Raw genomic sequence first — 12731 nt, forward strand, 5'->3', positions numbered from 1 at the left:
GAATATTGTCTGTAGCTCTTGAGGAGGAACTAAAGGCCCTTGACTTTGTTTTACAGCTTAACTATTATTTTGTCTTGTCTTTGTTTCTGCCTTTTCTCACTTCTCTGGTTAAACTTGCTCTTTGGATCTTGGGGAATACCTAGGAGACTAAAACTTTTCTACAAACAAGAGGCAGGGGACACCAGGGATCTGTCACTGGGAAGGCCCCACAAAGTCCTGCTTGGTTTCAATAACTCTTCCTTCTAGAATGAGAGCTCCTTCAAGTCTTTGCCCTTTTTCTCGAGTACAGGGCTTGAGATACTCACAGTTTATTGAGTGACTGAGAGGGAATGCATGCACACAGGCAGGAGTGTGTGCGACAGTGGGACTTGCCTCTCATCACCTGATTAGACACAGCTACACTGGGATGGCTGTACCCAGGAGCTTTTGTTCAAGCAGAAGCTAGTTCTTCTGGGATTGGAGTCCCACACTAAGCACATAGATTGAGAGTGAGGAAGGGGGTTCCACCCCCAGGAGAAGATGGTGTGGCCACCTCCAAAGTAGTGTCACTGGCACTGCTATTGTCTCAGGCTCCCAGACTCTGGGACTGAGTCTCCCTTTTACCCTGGGGTTCCAGGAGGGCATCTGGTCACTTCATGTCCTAGAATCTTATTTTTTTCACATCCATCTCTTTTCTGTTGCACCACATCCTCCTGGTCTCCAAACAGCCTCCCTGCCCCCCATCCTTGGTATTCTCTTTGCCTGACTCCTTTAAAACTTACACACCACTGCAGTAATACTTATTGCACCGTCGTTAAATACTGATTATCATGTCATCCATTTTATGAGAAACCTCAGTGAGTCTTCAGAGCTTCCAGGATAAATTCTAAATTCTTCAACCTATGATAACCATATGATAAAGTTCATTACCAGTCTTTCCCCAGATTTTTCATGTAGCCATACTTCTCACTCCTCACCATCCACTCCTGCTGCTGCTGCTGCTAAGTCACTTCAGTCGTGTCCGACTCTGTGCGACCCCATAGACGGCAGCCCACCAGGCTCCCCCACCCCTGGGATTCTCCAGGCAAGAACACTGGAGTGGGCTGTCATTTCCTTCTCCAATGCATGAAAGTGAAAAGTGAAAGTGAAGTCTCTCAGTCGTCCGACTCTTCACAACCGCATGGACTACAGCCTACCAGGCTCCTCTGTCCATGGGATTTTCCAGACAAGAGTACTGGAGTGGGTTGACATTGCCTTCTCCGATTCACCCCTGAGCCCCAGCTTATAAACCACTCTCCCGCATATCACCCATACTTCTTCCTCCTTGTTGCTCAAGCTCCACCCCTGCTTAGTATCCTCAACTTTTCCATTTTGTTACCCAATCTTACTTCTCCTTAATCTCTGCATTTTTCATGAGGTGTTTCTGACCTCTTTGATCCACAGCAATCTTTTCCTTCTGTAAATAAATATATCCCTAGAAAAATGGAGCCTATATCCATTGCATCAACCGGTCAGTTGGCACTTAATCATAAATTGCTCTGTGCAGTTACTTAATTTTTTCAATATTGGATCATAAACTTTTACTTAGAATGCAGTAAGTGCATAGGAAGTGTTAAATGAAAAAGTGAATGGGATTGTATTGAATGAAAAGGGGCAAATGGACAGCAAAAATCTTGGTTCTGTTTTAGTTTGGTTGTGAATACTATTTGTGCCTTTCAGTTTGTCACTTAACTCTTGGCCTCCATTTCCTCTCTAATAAATTGAGGATAATCTTACCAACTCCACAGAGGTTGAAGAGTTATGGTGAACACCAAATGAGAAATCATACTTGTAAGCACTTGATGAACTATTAAGGTAAGCTATTAGGATTTCTCTTTTAGCTTTAATTATAAAATATTTTCCTTCTTACTTTCAGGCTTGCAACCTTATATCTGGAAAGAGGGCCCAACAGGATAGGAAGTCTTTACAAAAAGGCTGTTTACAGACACTACACAGATGAGACCTATTCCAAGGAGATCCCCAAGCCTCCCTGGCTTGGATTCTTGGGTCCCATCTTGAAGGCTGAAGTGGGTGATGTGATTGTCATCCATTTAAAGAACTTTGCGTCCCGCCCTTACTCCTTGCATCCACATGGCGTTTTCTACAACAAGGACTCAGAAGGTAAGTATCAATCATATAGGTGTCTTGTCTCTCCTTCCTAAGTAAGGCAATTGTCAGCTATGGTGAGCAGGATTCTAAAAGCACAGGGGTAACATGTGTTCTTTTAACTTCTCCCTGCCTCCTCCTCACCCCATCTGCCTCTGTCCCTACCTTCTCTTCATCTTCTTCCTTTTTCTTTCCCTTATTTTCTCCCTCCCTCCTTTCTTCCTCTATGTTGCTACAGGGGTAGGTGCTGAGGTCCCTTGGCACGTGCTCCAGCACAACCCCGAGGCACACTAACCTTCCTTGTCAATGAGTCATGACCGGGTCTCACACTGGATAAAGACCAGCATGCGTGATGGATTCCCATGTCCTGTCCAGTAACAGCCTCGGCTGTGGAGAGAGTGTCACAGTGCCCGTGGGCCTCAACTTCCCTACTTAAAGCTACTGTCTGTGGTGCTTCCTTTCTGAAGCTGCCCTGTCTTCTTGTCTGCACTTCAAGAGTTTCAATAGTGCAGTTCCCTGAGTTCTCCCTAAGGTTAAAAAAAAATTATAAGCAGCACTCTTGGACTTTTGAAATGGGAAACATTTCTCAATCTTCAGAAGTATTTTTCTCATCCCTCATTGCATTCTTGCTCGTGATCAGATGGAACAGGTTAAATGGTACTAAACCTGCTACACCCTGACTCTGAGGAATATGCCAGGAACAGTAACATTACCTCAGATGCAGTTCACTTTATCATAAAGGGAAGCTTCTAGATTGTGGTGAATGTCCTAAGGCAGCCAGACTAGCTTGGCAGTTGCCACGACCAGGTCTGTCTAAGTAGCCAGAGGAGGCACCACTGATGATGGACACGAGATGCGGAGCGCCCTTTGTTCTTGGCCATTTTCCTCCACCTGAAGTGCAGCAAAGCTCTTGGTCACAGATTTGGTTAGTTCTGAATAGTTGAAAGTGAGCACAAAAAATTCTTTACCTTCACGAACCTTCCACTGGGTGCCCACCAGATATCAGAGACTGACTCTAGGTATTGGGAAAAAGATAAATGAATCATAGGCTATAGTAGAAAATCAATGACTATAACTATAAAGGTTTATTTCAGGGTTCTCAATACCATTCTACTGATTCTATCTGCTTATCCTTTCACCAACACTGTGTTATCTTGCTTACTATAAATTTATAGTAAGTTTTGAAATTGGTAAGTATAAGATCTCCAACTTTGCTTTTTTAAAAAAGACTTTTAAGCTTTTCTAGGTTCTTTGCATTTTCATATCAATAAATATCAGATCAGCTTGTTAATTTTTACCAAAAAAGTTAATTGATTCTGATGAGGGTTGCATTGAGTTTATTGATCAATTGGGGAAAAACTGTTGTCTGCATTGAAAGATGAATTACCATCTTGGAAATATTGACTCGTCCAATCTGAGCATAAAGTTTAGATCATAAATGTCTCTAAACAATGTCTTAGATTTTAGCACACAAGATTTGCATTCTTTTGCTCAATTTATTCAGAAGTAGTATTTTATTCTTTCTGATACTATTATATATGGAATAGTGTTCTTAATTTCATTTTTGGTTGTTGCTAGTGTAAATAAATATACTTGGTTTTTATATGTTTATTTTGAATCCTATTATCTCGTTAAACTTGTTTTTTAATAGATGCTTAAAGGGTTCCTTGGAATTTTCTAAATACTGAATCATGCCACTATGAATAAACAGAGTTTTATTTCTCCCTTACCAATTGGTAAACCTTTAATTTTTTCTTTTGCCTTATTGCACTGGCTAGAACATTCAGGACAATTTTTAATAATAGTGGTGAGAGCAGACATTCTTGCCTTGTTCTCATTAGGAAGAAAGCATGTTGTCTCCCTCCCGTTAAGCAAGAGGCTAGCCGTGGATTTTTCTTATATATACTTTATCAGGTTAAGGAAATTCCCATCTACTCCTAGACTGTTAAAAGTTTTTAACTTGATAAGCACTAGATTTTGTTTGTTTTCTGCCTCTTTTGAGATGAGGGTGTAGTTTTTGTCCTTTATTTTATTAATATATTGTATTACCTTAGTTTATTTTTGAATGTTAAACCAACTTTGCAGTCATAGGATAAATTCCATTTGGACATGGTATGTAATTCTTTTTATATGTTGCTGGGGTCTGCTAGTATTTTGTTAGACTTTTTTGGTGTACACTTATGAAGAATACTGGTCTATAGTTTTCCTTTCTTATGATATTTTTAATCTGGTTTTGGTGTCAAGGTACTGTTTGCTTCACAGGGTGAATTTGGAACTATTCCTTTCTCTATTCCCTGAAGGATTCTGTAATGGACTGGCATCATTTCTTCTCAGTATTTCATAGAATTTATAAGTGAAACCATCTAAGCCTGGGTTTTGTTTGAGGGGAGAATCTTAATTGTGAAACAGCTTCTTTGTGTATTAGGTCTATTCCAATTCTTTATTTATTCTTAAGTCAGTTTTAGTAATTTGTTTCTCTCCAGAAATTTGTCAGTTTTATCTAAGTTGTCTAATATTTTGGCATAAAATTATTTGTAATAGTCCTTTTATAGTCTTTTTAATTTCTGTAAGTAAGAGTGACACCCCATTTTTCATTGCTGGTTTTGGTAACTGGGGCCCTCTCTCTTTCTTGGCAGTCTATACAAAGTTTTCTCAATTTTGTTGATCTTTTTCAAGGAACTAACTGACTTCTGGATTCATCTATTTTACAGTTTTCTATTTCCTCCTTCACTGATTTCTGCTCCAAAATTTATGTGTGTGTGTTAGTTGCTCAGACATGTCCGACTTTTTGGTTGTAGCCTACCAAGCTCCTCTGTCCATGGAATTCTCCAGGGAAGAACTGGAGTGGATAGCCATTCCCATCTGTAGACCATTTTTGACGCTGTGTGATTTTCATCTTGTGCTTCCCACGTGGCACTAGTGGTAAAGAACTCGCCTGCCAGTGCAGGAGACATTAGAGAGTCGGGTTCAATCCCTTGGTTGGGAAGATCCAGGGAGGAGGGCATGGCAACGCACTCCAGTATTCTTGCCTGGAGAATCCCATGGACAGGAGAGCCTGATGGGCTACAGTCCATAGGATCTCAAAGAGTCGAACTGAAGTGATTTAGAATGCATGCCCACAGTTTTCCTCTACATCAGGGATTGGCAACTTATGGTCCACAGGACATGTTTTTATATAGCCCATGAGTTAAGAATGCTTTATATATATATATGAAGTTGGGGGAAAAGCTAAGATTTTGATGCAGAACCCTGCAAAGCCTAAAATATTTATACTCAGACTCTTCACAGGAAATGTTTTCTGAACCCAGCTATATATGAATATACTATCGTTTACTTTTCTGTTACATTCTTGATAGGTATTTGAGTGGTCTGCTGTTTTTTGACTCCTGAGAAATACTGCTGTGAACATTCTTACATGCTTTCTGCTCCAGTTGCATATGCTTCTCTAAGAAACATATCTAAGAGTGAAAATATACATACCTACATTCAAATTTAGTAGATAACTCTGGTTTCCCAAAGTGGTTGTACCAATTATATTCCTAACAGCAGTGTATAAAAATTCCAGTTGCTGTACATTCCCAACAACACTGAATACTACCAACTTTAGAAATTTTTGCCTATTTGTTAGGTCCGTAGTGCTATATCATTGTCATTGTAATCTAGGGTTTCCCTGTAATGAAATTTATTAAATTAAGTATTTTTTTCTAAATACTGATCCCATACCAATACCTTTACTATTTTCCTATGGGATTTTCTGTTTTTTTTTTTTTTTTTTTTTTTTTTTTTTTTTTTTTTGTCACTTAGTTGAAGGAGTACTTTATTTTGAATATGAATCCTTTCATCAGTTATGTATGTCGTGAATATGTGACTTGCTTTTTCATTCTTTTAAGGTATCTTTTAATGAATAGAACTTCTTAACTTTCTTTTTTGTTTGTTTTCTTTTTAAAATTAATTTATTTATTATAATTGGAGGCTAATTACTTTACAATATTGTAGTGGTTTTTGCCATGGCTGATACATGAATCAGCCATGGGTGTACATGTGTTTCCCATCCTGAACCCCCCTCCCACCTCCCTCCCCATGCCATCCCTCAGGGTTGTCCCAGTGCACTGGCTTTGAGTGCCCTGCTTTCATGCATCGAACTTGGACTGTGATCTATTTCACATATGATAATATACATATTTCAATGCTATTCTCTCAAATCATCCCACCCTCACCTTCTCCCACAGAGTCCAAAAGCCTGTTCTTTATATCTGTGTCTCTTTTGCTGTCTCAAATGTAAGGTCATCATTACCATATGTGTTAATATACTGTATTCATGTTTTTCTTTCTGACTTACTTCACTTTGTATAATAAGCTTCAGTTTCACCCACCTCATTAGAACTGACTCAAATGCATTCTTTTTAATAGCTGAGTAATATTCCACTGTGTATATGTATCACAGCTTTCTTATCCATTCGTCTGCTGATGGACATCTAGGGTGTGTCCATGTCCTGGCTATTGTAAACAGTGCTGTGATGAATATTGGGGTACACGTGTCTCTTTTAATTCTGGTTTCCTCGGTGTGTATGCCTAGCAGTGGGATTGCTAGGTAATACAGCAGTTCTATGTCCAGTTTTTTTTTTTTTAATTTAAATTTATTTATTTTAATTGGAGGCTAATTACTTTACAATATTGTATTGGTTCTGGCACACATCAATATGAATCCTCCATGGGCATACACATGTTCCCCATCCTGAACCCCCCTCCCACCTCCCTCCCCATACAATCCCTCTGGGTCATCCCAGTGCACCAGCCCCAAGCAATTTCCAGTTTTTTAAGGAATCTCCACACTATTCTCTATAGTGGCTGCACTAGTTTGCATTCCCACCAACAGTGTAAGAGGATTGCCTTTTCTCCACCCCCTTTCCAGCATTTATTGCTTGTAGACTTTTGGATAACAGCCATTCTGATCGGTATGAGATGGTACCTCATTGCGGTTTTGATTTGCATTTCTCTGATAATGAGTGATGTTGAGCATCTTTCATGTGTTTGTTAGCCATCTGTATGTCTTCTTTGGAGAAATGTCTGTTTAGTTCTTTGGCCCATTTTTTGATTGGGTCGTTTATTTTTCTGGAATTGAGCTTCAGGAGTTGCTTGTATATTTTTGAGATTAATTCTTTGTCTGTGGCTTCATTTGCTATTATTTTCTCCCATTCTGAAGGCTGTCTTTTCACCTTGCTTAAGTTTCCTTCATTGTGCAAAAGCTCATAAGTGTAATTGTGGTCAAAATTTATCAGTGCTTTCTTTAACAATTAGTACATTTTATAATTATTTAAAAAAGCTTCCTACTCTAAAACCATGAAGATATTCTCCCATTTTACCTTCTTAAAGCTTTACAGTTTTGCCTTTTACCTTAAGGACTTGAATATGCCTGGAATTGGCTTCTATTTAACCTGTTGTTGTTGCTATTGTTCAGTCACTAAGTAGTGTCTGACTCTTGTGACCATGAACTGCAGCATGCCATTATTCCCTGTCCTTCACTATCTCCTGGAGCTTGATCAAACTCATGTCCATTGAGTCGGTGATGCCATCCACCATCTTGTCCTCCATCGCCCCCTTCTCCTCTTGCCTTCAGTCTTTCCCAGCATCAGGATCTTTTCCAATGAGTCAGCTCTTCACATCAGGTGGACAAAGTATTGGAGCTTCAGCTTTAGCATCAGTCCTTCCAGTGAATATTCAGGGTTGATTTCCATTAGAATGGACTGGTTTGATCTCTTTGCAGTCCAAGGGACTCTCAAGAATCTTCTCCAGCACCACAGTTTGAAAGCATCAATTCCTCAATGCTCAGCCTTCTTTATGGTCCAACTCTCACTTCTGTACATAATGACCGAAAAAAAACATTGCTTTGACTAGATGGACCTTTGTAGGAAAAATGATGACTCTGCTTTTTAATATGGTGTCCAGATTTGTCATAGCTTTCCTTCCAAGGAGCTGGTCTTTTAATTTCATGGCTACAGTCACTGTCTGCAGTGATTTTGGAACCCAAGAAAAGAAAATCTGCCACTATTTCCATTTTTTCCCCATCTGTTTGCCGTAAAGTGATGAGCACAAATGCCATGATGTTAGTTTTTTGAAAACTGAGTTTTTTGTGTGTGTATGTAATCAAGTTTTATTAAAGTATAAAAGAGATAGAGTAAGATTCTGACATAGACATCAGAAGGGGTCAGAAAGAGTGCCCCCCTGCTAGTCTTTAGCAGGAAGTTATATACTGACTAGCAGGCTGCTAATTAGACAAAGGAAATGTCTCAACACACAGAGAGTGGCACCAGGCCCCTCACCCACAACATGTATTTTGAGATAACATTGGCAAAAGCTGAGTCATCCTGGGCCATAAAACGATTGACATGTATCTTGAAGAAAGGCAGGTTTCCAAGCGAATACATAGTCTTATTAACACAGATTAGGAGAAAAATTGTATGAGTAAAACATACTGGTTTGTTGAGGCATTCTCCCTTCTGAGCCATAGGTGGAACAAACATGAAGAAAGACAGAGTCTAGGATAAATACACAGTTCATTAACATAGCTTAAGAAAAACCTTTCCATAAGAAAAACACAGGTTAGCTCAAGGTTTGAGAAAAGTTAAGTTCAAGTGGAACCAGGTGTCATCATGGCAACACAGAATTTTAAAAACCTCCTTTTAGAAACAAAAGAGACCATAGCAAAAATCAACAAAGCCAAAAGCTGGTTCTTTGAAAGGATAAATAAAATTGACAAACCACTAGCCAGACTCATCAAGAAACAAAGGGAGAAAAATCAAATCAATAAAATTAGAAATGAAAATGGAGAGATCACAACAGACAACACAGAAATACAAAGGATCATAAGAGACTACTATCAACAATTATATGCCAATAAAATGGAAAAGGTGGAAGAAATGGACAAATTCTTAGAGAAGTACAACTTTCCAAAACTCGATCAGGAAGAAATAGAAAATCTTAACAGACCCATCACAAGCACGGAAATTGAAACTGTAATCAGAAATCTTCCAGCAAACAAAAGCCCAGGTCCAGACGGCTTCACAGCTGAATTCTACCAAAAATTTAGAGAAGAGCTAACACCTATCCTGCTCAAACTCTTCCAGAAAATTGCAGAGGATGGTAAACTTCCAAACTCATTCTATGAGGCCACCATCACCCTAATACCAAAACCTGACAAAGAGCCCACAAAAAAAGAAAACTACAAGCCAATATCACTGATGAACATAGATGCAAAAATCCTTAACAAAATTCTAGCAATCATAATCCAGCAACACATTAAAAAGATTATACACCATGACCAAGTGGGCTTTATCCCAGGGATGCAAGGATTCTTCAATATCCACAAATCAATCAGTGTAATACACCACATTAACAAATTGAAAAATAAAAACCATATGATTATCTCAATAGATGCAGAGAAAGCCTTTGACAAAATTCAACATCCATTTATGATCAAAACTCTCCAGAAAGCAGGAATAGAAGGAACATACCTCAATATAATAAAAGCTATATATGACAAACCCACAGCAAACATTATCCTCAATGGTGAAAAATTGAAAGCATTTCCTCTAAAGTCAGGAACAAGACAAGGGTGCCCACTTTCACCATTACTATTCAACATAGTTTGGTAAGTTTTGGCCACAGCAATCAGAGCAGAAAAATAAATAAAAGGAATCCAAATTGGAAAAGAAGAAGTAAAACTCTCACTATTTGCAGATGACACGATCCTCTACATAGAAAACTCTAAAGACTCCACTAGAAAATTACTAGAACTAATCAATGATTATAGTAAAATTGCAGGATATAAAATCAACACACAGAAATCCCTTGCATTCCTATACACTAATAATGAGAAAACAGAAAGAGAAATTAAGGTAACAATTCCATTCACCATTGCAACGGAAAGAATAAAATACTTAGGAATATATCTACCTAAAGAAACTAAAGACCTATATATAGAAAACTATAAAACACTGGTGAAAGAAATCAAAGAGGACACTAATAGATGGAGAAAAATACCATGTTCATGGATTGGAAGAATCAATATAGTGAAAATGAGTATACTACCCAAAGCAATTTATAGATTCAATGCAATCCCTATCAAGCTACCAACGGTATTCTTCACAGAGCTAGAACAAATAATTTCACAATTTGTATGGAAATACAAAAAACCTCGAATAGCCAAAGCTATCTTGAGAAAGAAGAATGGAACTGGAGGAATTAACCTACCTGACTTCACACTCTATTACAAAGCCACAGTTATCAAGACAGTATGGTACTGGCACAAAGACAGAAATATTGATCAATGGAACAAAATAGAAAGCCCAAAGATAAATCCACGCACATATGGACACCTTATCTTTGACAAAGGAGGCAAGAATATAACAATGGATTAAAGACAATCTCTTTAACAAGTGGTGCTGGGAAAACTGGTCAACCACTTGTAAAAGAATGAAACTAGAACACTTTCTAACACCATACACAAAAATAAACTCAAAATGGATTAAAGATCTCAACGTAAGGCCAGAAACTATAAAACTCCTAGAGGAGAACATAGGCAAAACACTCTCCAACATACATCACAGCAGGATCCTCTATGACCCACCTCCCAGAATATTGGAAATAAAAGCAAAAATAAACAAATGGGACCTAATTAAACTTAAAAGCTTCTGCACAACAAAGGAAACTATAAGCAAGGTGAAAAGGCAGCCTTCAGAATGGGAGAAAATAATAGCAAATGAAGCAACTGACAAACAACTAATCTCAAAAATATACAAGCAACTCCTACAGCTCAATTCCAGAAAAATAAATGACCCAATCAAAAAATGGGCCAAAGAACTAAATAGACATTTCTCCAAAGAAGACATCCAGATGGCTAACAAACACATGAAAAGATGCTCAACATCACTCATTATCAGAGAAATGCAAATCAAAACCACTATGAGGTACCATTTCACACAGTCAGAATGGCTGCAATCCAAAAGTCTACAAGCAATAAATGCTGGAGAGGGTGTGGAGAAAAGGGAACCCTCTTCCACTGTTGGTGGGAATGCAAACTAGTACAGCCACTATGGAGAACAGTGTGGAGATTCCTTAAAAAACTGGAAATAGAACTGCCTTATGATCCAGCAATCCCACTGCTGGGCATACACACTGAGGAAACCAGAAGGGAAAGAGACACGTGTACCCCAATGTTCATCGCAGCACTGTTTATAATAGCCAGGACATGGAAGCAACCTAGATGCCCATCAGCAGATGAATGGATAAGAAAGCAGTGGTACATATACACAATGGAGTATTACTCAGCCATTAAAAAGAATACATTTGAATCAGTTCTAATGAGGTGGATGAAACTGGAGCCTATTATACAGAGTGAAGTGGGCCAGAAAGAAAAACACCAATACAGTATACTAACGCATATATATGGAATTTAAAAAGATGGTAACAATAACCCTGTGTATGAGACAGCAAAAGAGACACTGATGTATATAGCTCAGTCTTATGGACTCGGTGGGAGAGGGAGAGGGTGGGGAGATTTGGGAGAATGGCATTGAAACATGCATAGTATCATGTATGAAACGAGTCGCCAGTTCAGGTTCGATGCACGATACTGGATGCTTGGGGCTGGTGCACTGGGACCACCCAGAGGGAGGGTATGGGGAGGGAGGAGGGTTCAGGATGGGGAGCACGGGTATACCTGTAGTGGATTCATTTCGATGTTGGGCAAAACTAATACAATATTGTAAAGTTTAAAAATAAAATAAAATTAATTAAAAAAAAATAAAAGAAACCTCCTTTTAATTTTTTTTAAATTTTATTTTATTTTTAAACTTCACAATATTGTATTGGTTTTGCCATATATTGAAATGAATCCGCCACAGGCATACATGTGTTCCCCATCCTGAACCTTCCTCCCTCCTCCCTCCCCATACCATCCCTCTGGGTCGTCCCAGTGCACCAGCCCCAAGCATCCAGTATCGTGCATCGACCCTGGACTGGTGACTCGTTTCATATATGATATTATACATGTTTCAGTGCCATTCTCCCAAATCTTCCCACCCTCTCCCTCTCTCACAGAGTCCATAAGACTGTTCTATACATCAGTGTCTCTTTTGCTGTCTCGTACACAGGGTTATTGTTACCATCTTTCTAAATTCCATATATATGCGTTAGTATACTGTATTGGTGTTTTTCTTTCTGGCCCACTTCACTCTGTATAATAGGTTCTAGTTTCATCCACCTCATTAGAACTGATTCAAATGTATTCTTTTTAATGGCTGAGTAATACTCCATTGTGTATATGTACCACTGCTTTCTTATCCATTCATCTGCTGATGGGCATCTAGGTTGCTTCCATGTCCTGGCTATTATAAACAGTGCTGCGATGAACATTGGGGTACACGTGTCTCTTTCCCTTCTGGTTTCCTCAGTGTGTATGCCCAGCAGTGGGATCACTGGATCATAAGGCAGTTCTATTTCCAGTTTTTTAAGGAATCTCCACACTGTTCTCCATAGTGGCTGTACTAGTTTGCATTCCCACCAACAGTGTAAGAGGGTTCCCTTTTCTCCACACCCTCTCCAGCATT

At 38.9% G+C, this 12731-nt stretch overlaps 1 protein-coding gene across 1 annotated transcript in view; it reads left to right on the plus strand.

Annotated features, from left to right (window-relative positions):
- Positions 1-12731, plus strand: part of HEPHL1 (hephaestin like 1) — a 112533-nt gene that overhangs the window by 23078 nt on the left and 76724 nt on the right. The window contains exon 2 of the mRNA XM_055581661.1: positions 1895-2139. Within this exon, the coding sequence (XP_055437636.1) occupies positions 1895-2139 (245 nt within the window). The remainder of the gene's footprint in view (positions 1-1894; positions 2140-12731) is intronic.

Source organism: Bubalus kerabau, chromosome 5 (assembly GCF_029407905.1).
Source record: "Bubalus kerabau isolate K-KA32 ecotype Philippines breed swamp buffalo chromosome 5, PCC_UOA_SB_1v2, whole genome shotgun sequence".
Lineage (NCBI taxonomy): Eukaryota > Metazoa > Chordata > Mammalia > Artiodactyla > Bovidae > Bubalus > Bubalus kerabau.